An 11,879-nucleotide genomic window follows, 5' to 3' on the forward strand; every position below is an offset into this window, starting at 1 on the left:
ATACGTGCATACGCTTTAATTTTTAACCCCTCATTTATTTTTCTTTTAGTGGCTTGTCACGCCACTCCACCCTATTAGGATTTTAGGCGACTCACTTGGACATGTGACCGTGACACGACGTGTGCGTAGCACGATCCAAGGGGTCACTTAATCTTCCGCTTTAAGTTTTGGGTTAATAGCCTTTAGCTTTTAGTCGAAGATTAAGGATTTTTGATAGATTCACTCAGACATGTGGCCGTGACACGACGTGTGCGTAGCAATGTCTGGGGAATCGCTCGAGCCACCGACAAGGAACCTTGGGAGTGATGACCTTTGGTTTCCAAGTCTGAAGGCTCGGGGACCTATGACCTATCGAGTCTAGATGCATTAGTGAGCTCCAACCTCATGCATCCATTTTAGAATTGCCTAAGGTAGAGTCAACCTTGCCCTAAATTAGGAGACACTATTCACGAGGGGAGGGGTCCAACCCCTTTCTCCTTTTTATTGCTTTACTTCTTTGTGTTGATTTCGTTGTTACAATGTGTTATGTGTATATATCTGGCTGAACTAATTTTTCTTGGTTTTATGACCTCATTGCATTCACAAACCCTAGCAAATAAGAGGTCTGGCATGACCTTCTTTTAGGGCCTACCCGTGTAAATAGGATATTGCACGTTTAAAAGTTTTGGTATATTATGTTCATAAATTAATAATGTCATGCCATTTTAGGCCCACCCTGGCGAACAAAGGGCTCCTTAGGTCAAGTCTCATTTCAAATTGCACGTTTCCCTGCTTTGATAAGAATGACATCATGCATAAGCCTTAGAAAGGGAATGCCACTTAGGGAATCCCACATTAGGGACAAGCCAACCTAAATCCCATGGGTATTTAACCCAATTTTTTGGGATTTGCACGTTTAAATTCCTGTTAACCAGAGAAATGGGACCTGTAGGTAAGGTATCTGACCCCGGTTTTGGTTTCTAGATGGACAATCCTCGCCGAGTGCAACAGATGTTAGTAGTGCCGCCGGAGATACAAAGATGGCCCACATTACTTTCACCCAATGAGATTAACCAAATAGCCGATCGATTAGGACGCATCGGGGATTTCAAGGACATTAAGTCCGATGGGTATTTGGTAGAGGCTTTGGTGCATCTCTGGGACCCCACTTGTTCTGCTTTTAGACTTGGGAAAAGGGAGATGACCATAACGATTGAGGAAGTTGCCGGATTTCTCAATTTGCCGATCCAAGGAACTGCCGTGATATTTCCGTTAGTATCTAACAAAGATGAATTTTGCCGTTTCACTGGGTTAAAGGAATCAGTACTGCAAGGGGCAGACCAAAATGTAGAGGCGAAGTTCTTATTTGATCGATTCGCATTAAGAGATGGTTTTGAGAGGCATCGAGGGGATTTTTCGTTTACGTCCGAGGAAATATGGGAACGAAAGAGAGTTTGGGTATATGGATTAGTCATGGCTGGAACCTACTTTTTCCCTAGGAAAGACAAAAAGATAGCCTTCAAGTTCACTAAAATCTTGTACGACTTGTTTCTAGGAATAAAAGATAAACAGTGTTCCATTGTTCCAACTATTTTGGCCGACATCTTCATAGCTTGCACTACCTGTCAGAGAGGGGAAAAGTTCTTTTGTGGGTCAAATTTGATTTTACATGTGTGGGGGATGGAGCACTTCATGAGACGACCGTCTATTCCCGAGAGTCTACCAATGGCCGGATATAATTGGGTAATCACACATCACAAGAGGATCAATAGTAGGAGTTCACCGTGTAATGCATCCGAGTTTGTGAACTTTTTAACGAATGTGACCAATCAAAAGGTGAGATGGGTATTGGATTGGACCAATTGTGTCAAGCCTGTCCTTCGCACCAAGGCATCCGAGTTTGTTCCTTTATTGGGTACTCAGGGTATCATGGCATACAATCCAAGAAGGTTCCTCCGACAATTAGGGCGAGTTCAAGATGTGCCGTCTGCAGTTGATCTGACTACATTTACCATCATTTTCGACAAAGGGATATGTCCGAGAGAAATTCCGATGAAGATTCTTCTTGATGAGGCCTGGGAGACGTTGTCCGACGATGAACGCGTCAAGTACGTTCCAGAACTCAAACAAAGGGGATTGACCACTCCGCAATACGAAGACTGGGTAGGAGGATCCGTTGCGCAAGAAATTCAAGATGAGCCATCTGAGGAGGTGAAAAAGTTGAAAGTCATTATCGAAGCAAAGGATAAGGAAATTCTGCAGTTAAGTAAGTCTGTCGAAGCATACAAAGGGATGGCCGAGCAAAGCAAGCAATTGTATGAAAAGGAACGAGGAAGGCGTCAAGAGCTGAAAAGGAAATGTGCAGAATTATATGACCAAACTGAATGTGTTAGAATTCCATATGCTAGGGAAACAAAGGACTCTGTATTAGATAGGTTCAGAAGTTTTGGTAATCTTGTACGAAATCGTCTTTGTGATATGATGTAAATATTGGCAAGTTTATCAATGAAAATGATTTTTCTTTTGCCCTCATTTGGAATTATTGTCAAAAACAGGTTTGTGTTACGGGTCCCATTTCGAAGGTGTTGCATCATGCTAGGCCTACCCTTGGCACAAAAAGGGCCCCCAAAATAGGACATGCATCCGAATTGTTTGAATAATTACTAACTCATGTCTTTTTCTTTTTTTTTCTCTCTCTTTAAATTGCAGAAATTCAGTAATCATTGGTTTATCTAAAGAAGTCTTTTGCATTTTCAGGTAAATTTCAAAATAGCTTTTCGGAAAAGCCCCATTATTACGCGATCCCGAAGTAAAGCCCAAAGGAATCGTGTAGACATGAGTACCCAACCAGAATCATCCGATAAGGCCGTTGCAACTACCCAGCCGGAAGCTGCAAGTCCTGGGGTTCAGTTGACAGAGTTACTCACAAAATTTGGGGAAATGGCATCGGAAATGGCCGCTCAGAAGAAGTTGATCGACGAGCTCGTTAGTAGCGGAGTGCAACCTGAACCTGTGCCCGCCACACAACCACAATCCGAACCATTTGTTATTCCGCCAATTCAAACCACGTTACCATTTGTTATTCCTCCAATTCAAACCACGTTTGAGGGAATTGTCAACCTGCAATATGCTTATACTCAAAATCCTCCGTTCTATCCTCTCTATGGGCAAGGATTTCATCCTCAGGGTGGTCAAGGTGGTCCAAGCATGCCTCCAGATCCACACGCTTTTTATCAGACTACTGTAGAGCCTTTTGTGCCGGAGAACATTGTTCAAACCAAGCCGGAAGTGGGGGAGTCATCTGCCCCAATTGATCTGAAGTTACTTAAGCGGTTGGACCGTTTCGATGAGTTCATCCGGAAAAGCCAAGGTTTAAGCAAGCAAGGGGTGCTAGACTACGATGATTTGTGCCTGTTTCCAAATGTACAGCTGCCAGTGGGATTCAAGACCCCGAAGTTCAACAAATATGATGGTACGGGCAACCCGAAGACACACTTGCGTTTGTTTGCCAACAAGTTGGGTAGACCAGTGGATGACGAGAACTTGCCGTTAAGGTTATTCCCGGAAAGTCTAGAAGGCGACGCCCTTGATTGGTATTCGAATTTAAAGCCGGAGGAGGTGAAGACCTGGGTTGATCTATCCAATGCTTTCATCAGGCAGTACGAGTATAACTGCGAGTTGGCTCCGACACGAACTACGTTGGAAGGGACGAAAAGAAAACCCTCCGAGGATCACAAGACTTATGCCAAGAGGTGGAGAAAAGTAGCTGCAAAAGTCGAGCCACCAATGACCGAGGACGAAATCATACGTACTTTCATAAAAGCACATGATCCACCGTACTTTGAAGAGATTTTCCGTATGACCGGATGTTCGTTTGCTGCAATTGTAAATAAACTTGAGGAGTTTGATGACTTCGTAAGAGCTGGGAAGATTGTTAATGTCTCTGCTCTCAAATCCCAGTTGGATGCTTTACAAGGTCAAGGAAGCAATGTGAAAAAGCCGCCGTTCAAAAAGAAAGAGGGGGATGCAACCTTTATTTGGAACCAAAACCCTTCACCCAGACCCCGATACCAACACAGCCCAATCTACCAACCCCATTACCCCTACTACTCAAATCCGCACCCTGTATATACTACCAACATCCACCACCCTAGACCTCGCCCAAACTATCCTAACCCACCTTCAGCCTCATTTCAAATTTCTCAACCGAATCCACCCCAAAATCGACCTCGCCCTCCATATAATCCAAGATTTCCTCCACCAAATAGACCTATTTACAACCATCCTCCACCTCCTGAACCGTACAATCGACCCCCTAGCCGTGCATTCACCAATTTAGGCAGGCCTTTAGACCAATTGTATGATCAGTTAAAGGCCGCCGGGAAAATTGGTATGGTACCCCCTCCTACCTATCCATATGGCATGCCCGCCTGGTATAACCCGCAAGCTGTCTGTGCTTATCATTCAGGGGCCGCCGGACATTCGACTATTGATTGCAAGGCGCTTAAACATAAAGTTCAAGACATGATTGAAGCCGGAGAGATTGTAATTAGGAGAAGGGAGGCACAAGGACCGAACGTAAATAGAAACCCCTTGCCGGAGCACGCTAATATCATTGGGGTCATTCTGGATGATGCAGAGTATGTGGAACAAGTCAAAAAATTGGCGAGGGAAGCTGAAGTATTTGGGATCACAGACCAGCCATTTGTCATAGAATTGCCATTCGAAGAGGATGAAAAGCCTTTTATCTTGGATCTCACGCCAGCTGAGAGGGAGGCTTTGGAGCCTGTAGTCATTGAATTCCCGAAGCAAGAGCCTGTTTTGAGTCTGCAACAAGTGCCATGGAACTACGATGAGCCCGTCATACAGATTAGGGAAAAATCAATTGCGAAGAAGGAAGTGTCAGTGGTCACCAGATCAGGGAAGATTGCCAGTCCATTTGAAACTACCATTCCGATTCAAGCAAATAATTCCGAGCCGCCTGTTAAACCAACAATCACCGAGAAAGAAGCCTTGGATTTTCTTAAAAGGCTCCAGAGAAGCGAATACAATGTAATCGAGAAGCTAAGCAAGTCACCTGCTCAGATATCCATGTTGGACCTGCTCTTTTCATCAGATATGCATAGGGACGCGCTGATTGAAGTATTGACTAAAGCTCAAATCCCTAGGGATATTTCAGTTGATAATTTCTCGCATGTGGTTGGAAGTGTGTTATTTACCAAACAAATTACTTTTTCTGACGATGAATTGCCGGTGGAGGGTATTGGACATAACAAGGCCCTATACATAGTTGTGAGGTGCAATGGGAAAATGCTGCCGAAGGTATTGATTGACAATGGCTCTGCACTTAATATCTGTCCTTGGAGCACCTTGGAAAAGCTAGGGTTGCAAGACATAAAGCTGAGGCCTTCAGGGACTATAATTCGAGGTTTTGATGGAGCGCAAAGAGAGCCAATAGGAGAAGTGGATTTAGTCGTCGAGATAGGGCCCGCCCAGTTTCAAATAACCTGCCAAGTCATGCACTTTCTTAGTGTTTACAATGTTCTACTTGGAAGGCCGTGGATTCATAAGTCTGGGGCTGTGCCTTCTTCATTACATCAGTTGCTGAAGTTTGTAGTAAATGACAAGCTGATAACTATATTTGCCGAAGAGGATTGCCTTGTAATCACCGATTCTGGGTCAAAAGAGATAGAAGCCGCAATGTCACCATGACTCCTCATAGCACGGCTGATATCGTCTCTGTAAGTTGGATCACAAACGAGGAGCGAGCTTTACCAAAGGCCAGTGTCATGATGGCCAAAGAAATGATCCGTGGAGGCTATGAATTTGACAAAGGGCTGGGACGAGATTTGCAAGGAATTCTGAAGCCAGTGGAGATTGTGGAGAAAAAGGATTCATTTGGTTTGGGTTTCCGACCGACTGCCAAGGACATCAGAGAGATGAAGGAACGCAAGAAAGCGGAGAAAGAAGGAAGGCAAGGGGCTCTTGACATTCCACCACTGCATTATACTTTCCCACGACCAGCCGAGGTGATCATGTCGGAAATTAACCCAGTTGATGAAATTGAAGCTAGTTTGGCCCAATTGTTCGTTGGGGCAACATTTGAAGATAGTTTTCCAGACAAAGCTGAATTGCCTGACATCCCCGAATGATCAATTCCCAATTGGACAGCCGAGTTTCTGCCCGTTCGGAAGGAGTTTCGGTAAACTGAAAGGGGTTTATCATTCATACGAATTCATGAAAATACCTTTGCATCTGTAAATAGCCAATGAAAACAATTTTCCTTTTTGACTAATGTTTGCGCATGTAAATATTGTTAAGTTTTCATTTCCATTTGCTTTCAATCAAAGGTTTTATGAAAATGCACAAGTTGTTCTTGTCATTGTTGTGTTGTTTATTCGCTTGTTTATATTCATATTGCTTGTTCATTTGTTTGTTGTATGATTGTTTGCTTATTATCCCACATTCGTTAATTCTTTCAGATGGCCAAAAATAAAATTATTTGATCCTTTGGATATCACAATTCTGGAATTCGATAATGGCAATCTCTATATCACTCACGATTTGGAGGTCTGTGAATCCGAACTCCAAAGCGAGAGTGATAATGAGGAGGTAGTCGATTCTTTTGCAAAGGACCTTGAACAATATGAAGAAAAACCAAAACCGAACCTGGAAGAAACAGAAAAGGTTAACATTGGCACTGAGGATGATGTTAAGGAGGTGCAAATTAGTATTCATTTGAATGAGAGGCAGAAAAAGGAGATGCTTGAATTTTTGACTATGTTCCAAGATGTCTTTGCATGGTCCTATGACGATATGACTGGCATCTCAACTGATGTTGTAGTGCACAAATTGCCCACAGACCCTACTTTTCCACCCGTGAAACAAAAACTCCGAAAATTCAAACCAGATATGAGCCTCAAAATAAAAGAACAAATTGAAAAACAACTCAAAACCAACATTATCATTGTTTCCCATTACCCAATTTGGCTTTCGAATCCAGTCCCTGTTCCAAAAAAGAATGGAGAGGTGCGAGTTTGTGTAGATTATAGAGACCTCAATAAAGCCAGTCCTAAAGATGATTTTCCACTGCCAAATATTCACATTCTCCTGGACAATACCGCTGGGCATGAGATTGAATCCTTCTGTGATTGTTTTGCTGGATATCACCAGATTTTGATGGCGGAAGAGGATAGGGAGAAGACTGCCTTTATCACCCCTTGGGGCACGTTTTGCTACCGAGTGATGCCGTTTGGTCTAAAGAATGCTGGAGCTACCTATCAAAGAACCATGACTACCCTATTTCACGATATGATCCACCAAGAGATGGAGGTCTACGTGGATGACATCATAATCAAGTCTAAAAGAGCGGAAGACCATTTGTTTGATTTAAGGAAGCTGTTCGAAAGGCTGCGAAAGTACAATTTGAAGCTAAATCCTGCGAAATGCGCCTTTGGGGCACCAGCGGGCAAATTGTTGGGCTTCATTGTGAGCAAAAGGGGCATAGAGATAGATCCGGCAAAAATCAAAGCAATTCGAGAGATGCCAGTGCCGAAAACTCAGAAGGACGTGAAAAGCTTCTTGGGAAAGATCAATTTTATTGGGAGATTCATTGCCCAGTTAACGGCCACATGCGAGCCGTTGTTCAAATTATTGAGAAAGAATGTGCCGTTGTACTGGAATGAGGAGTGCCAACAAGCTTTTGACAAGATTAAAGATTATTTGCTGCACCCTCCGGTCCTAGTGCCACCTAAACCGAGCCGACCGCTGATCATGTACCTATCTGTGCTCGACGGAGCAGTTGGTTGCGTTCTCGGGCAACACGATGACTCTGGAAGGAAGGAGCAAGCCATTTACTATCTAAGCAAGAAGTTCACGCAATACGAGGCTAATTATTCGTTCATTGAGAAAAGCTGATGTGCATTGGCCTGGGCAGCTCAAAAGCTGAGACACTACCTGTTGAGCCATACCACTTATCTTATTTCCCGATCTGATCCCTTGAAGTATCTCCTGGAGAAGCCGATGATAACTGGACGTCTAGCTAAATGGCAGATAATTCTCTCAGAGTTCGATATTGTTTTCACTTCACAAAAGGCCGTCAAGGGGCAAGCTATAGCTGATCATCTGGCGGAAAATCCAAGGGACAATGATTATCAGCCACTTCACACCTATTTCCCTGATGAAAATATCTTATTTGTAGGCGCCACGGACGATATAAGTGAGCAGAGCCCTGAATGGAGGCTTTTCTTCGACGGAGCTTCAAATTCTTTAGGAACTGGAATTGGAGCTGTTCTGGTTTCGCCCGAAGGAAAGCACTACCCTGCCGCTGCCAAATTGCAATTTGCTTGTACCAACAACATGGCTGAATATGAAGCCTGCATTTTTGGTCTCAAAATGGCTTTAGAAATGGAAATCAACGAGTTGATAGCCTTCAGTGATTCAGATTTGCTCGTGCACCAAACCTTGAAGCAGTGGATAACCAAAGATTCGAAGATTTTGCCCTACCATTGTAGTCTGCTCACTCTGGCCAAGCAATTTCGAAATTTGGAGTTCAGACATCTCCCACGAGCCCGAAACGCATTTGCCGATGCTTTGGCCACCTTAGCCTCTATGATTCAGTATCCAGATGAGTTGAAGATCGAACCGATCCAGATTCAGTTTCAAGACAAGCCTGCCCACTGTTGGGCAGTAGACAAGTCTTCTGACAGTGTTCCTTGGTTCAATGATATTAAGGAGTTTCTTAAAACTGGGTTTTACCCTCTGCATGCTAGTACCAAGGACAAGAGCTTTCTGCGTAGAATGGTTTCAAAATTCTTCTTGAGTGGAGAAGTTTTGTATAAAAGAATCTCAGATTTGAACCTTTTAAGGTGCATCGATGAAGATGAAGCTCAGTATATGATGAAAGAAGTGCATAGTGGCGTCTGTGGACCTCACATGAATGGCCATTGGCTAGCGAAGAAAATCATGAGAACCGGATATTTCTGGCTTACTATGGAGCATGATTGTATAGACTTTGTCCGGAGATGTATAAAATGTCAAATGCACGGTGATGTAATACACACTCCACCCACTGAGTTGCATAGTATGATCGCCCCGTGGCCCTGTTCAATGTGGGGTATGGACGTGATTGGTACAATCGATCCACCCGCTTCAAATGGACATCGATTTATATTGGTGGCAATTGAGTACTTTACCAAATGGGTTGAAGCGGAGTCGTTTAAACATGTCACGAAGAAGGTAGTGGCCAATTTCCTGAGAGATCACATCATCTGTCGCTTTGGAGTACCCGAAACGCTTATCACGGACAATGCCAAGAATCTGAACAATGACATGGTGGATGGATTATGCGAGCAGTTCAAGATCAGACACCGCAATTCTGCCATTTATAGGCCTCAGATGAATGGAGCTGTAGAAGCCGCAAATAAGAATCTGAAGAAAATTATCCGCAAAATGACAGAAAAGCATCGCGATTGGCATGAAAAGTTGCCTTATGCATTGATGGCGTACCGGACTTCTATTCGGACATCGACTGGGGCAATGCCATATTCACTTATGTATGGGATGGAAGCTGTATTACCAGCTGAGGTTGAAATTCCGTCGCTACGAATCCTTATGGAAGCTAAATTGGAGGAGGCCGATTGGATCAAGCAGCGCCATGAGCAATTGACTTTGATAGATGAGAAGCGATTCAATGCTATCTATCATGGGCAATGCTATCAAAAACGTGTGGCCCGAGCTTACAACAAAAAAGTCCATCGGCGGGCATTTGAAGAAGGTGATAAGGTACTGAAGCGAATTTTGTCAATGCAAGATGAAGCTAAAGGCAAGTTCGCTCCAAATTGGCAAGGGCCGTTCATTATCCAAAAGGTATTACCTGGCGGAGCTCTTATTTTGGCGGAAATGGATGGACGGGTTTTCCCTCAACCCATCAACTCAGATATGTGCAAAAAGTTTTTCATTTGATCATGCAAATTTTCTTTAGAAATTCATGCAAATGGCGAAATGCAAGTCAGGCCATCTTCTTTTACACTAAAAAACATTTTATCTCTACTTGTCCCCTTTGAGCCATCAGAATTGACAAATCTCGTTTGATAACCCTTGAGAATTGCAAACCCCACACTGGGGCAAATTTGTTTCGAAAAAAAAAAAACCTACACTGGGGCAAATTTAGTTTTCAAAGAAAAATGCAAAAAGTGAGGAAAATACAATGAAAAATGCAAAGAGAGAAAATCTGATCAAACTGGGGCAAATTTTCCTCAGTTTCGGAGTTGTTCTCAAAAGGGTGCAATCTCAAGTTATTTCACCCCTCGTATCAAATCTGCTTTCAAGCCTCAATCTTTCTTGAAAAACACCCCACCTGACCTCATTACAAAAGCCCAAAGTCCTGGTTTTCGTCACTTGCTGCATTTCTATAAGAAAATTTGTTAATCAACTGGCAGGTGATGTCCGTAATGTCTTCGCCTAATTTTACAAGGGAAGTACATTTTACTGATGCCAGAAATCTTTAATTCATGTTTCTGAGTCGATCATGGTCGAGATATTTCATTCTTCTTTAGGTGAAAACCCGAAGGGGCACCTCGAAAGAAAAAGAAAAAGAAAAAGAAAAGAAAAAAAAGGAAAAAGGAAAAGAAAAAAGAAAGAAAAGAAAAAGGAAAAGAGAAAAGAAAAACAACAAAAGGGGTGGGGGCAACCTTGGTGAAAACCCGAAAGGGCGCCAAGGTAGGTTTTCTCAACAGACAAGCTCAAGAAGGAACAGCCGGTGACCTGGTTCATTTGGGGTTTTCCTCATATTTGTGATACTTCTGCCAATATCGGATTCCGAAAAGAAAATATCCAAAGTTTTGAATATGATATTCGTTGGTTAAATTTGTATTTGTTCTTTACAAATATTCTTTTGCAAAATGTATCTTTATAAACCTTTTGGTTATTCTCAAATTATTTGTGTATGAATGCTTATGATTGTCTACATTCTTTTGCATGCTCATCTTTGCCTAACATAGGAAATCATCTTGCATATACATTGATTTTTATATGACTAATTTTCATGCATCATTTTTTCACCATTAAATTCAAATGAATGATAAACCCTGAGGTTTGTGCAAAGATAAGGGATTCAATCATCAGTTATAGTGAGTGACATGCAACAAAGCTGCCACCTAGATTGGGTGAAGTGTTAAATCCGTATTTTATCAGTCTCAGAATTTGAAAGGTTTCAAGTTCGACTAAGGCAGATGCCGCCGAGCCGAAGTAAAAGCATCACAAGACTCATGTTTACACGACTCTCAAGGCAAACTGGATCAAATAATGGTGGCAAGCCCATTATTTCTTTTTTTCTTGCAGGAATCTTGCATTTACAAACAAAAGCAGCCACTCTCTTTTTGGCACATAAACCGATGTCAGACAAAGCTTCCCAGTAAACAAGGATCGATGTTATTTGCAAGACTCGATCATAAGAAACAGCATCAGCTATCGTTTCAGTCATAGAAATCCAAATTTCCCTCTTGGTACAAAAGTTGAACTATTCTCAGGTAAAAAAAAAAAAAAAAAAAAAAAAACTTAATTCATTGTTTAAACTTCCCCAGTGAAGTTCCGTTTTAAATTCCTGTTCGGGCCAGTCCCGTTTTAAATTCCTGTTCGGGTCAGTCCCGTTTTAAATTCCTTATTCGGGTCAATCCCGTTTTAAATTCCTGTTCGGGCCAGTCCCGTTTTAAATTCCTGTTCGGGCCAGTCCCGTTTTAAATCCTTATTCGGGTCAGTCCCGTTTTAAATTCCTGTTCGGGTCAGTCCCGTTTTAAATCCTGTTCGGGTCAGTCCCGTTTTAAATTCCTGTTCGGGCCAGTCCCGTTTTAAATTCCTGTTCGGGCCAGTCCCGTTTTAAATTCCTGTTCGGGTCAGTCCCG

General features: G+C 42.7%; 1 protein-coding gene across 1 annotated transcript; it reads left to right on the forward strand.

The window, feature by feature from the left end:
- The first annotated feature begins 963 nt into the window (after positions 1-963).
- Positions 964-9,942, forward strand: LOC113771182. The gene is given in 10 exon segments (XM_027315795.1): positions 964-2,403; positions 3,166-3,267; positions 3,409-3,597; positions 4,348-5,239; positions 5,429-5,681; positions 5,726-6,008; positions 6,739-8,231; positions 8,307-8,975; positions 9,063-9,419; positions 9,528-9,942. Coding segments are annotated over 10 exon segments (6,093 nt in total).
- The last annotated feature ends 1,937 nt before the right edge of the window (positions 9,943-11,879 follow it).

This window comes from Coffea eugenioides, chromosome 5 (genome assembly GCF_003713205.1).
Source record: "Coffea eugenioides isolate CCC68of chromosome 5, Ceug_1.0, whole genome shotgun sequence".
NCBI classification, from domain to species: domain Eukaryota; kingdom Viridiplantae; phylum Streptophyta; class Magnoliopsida; order Gentianales; family Rubiaceae; genus Coffea; species Coffea eugenioides.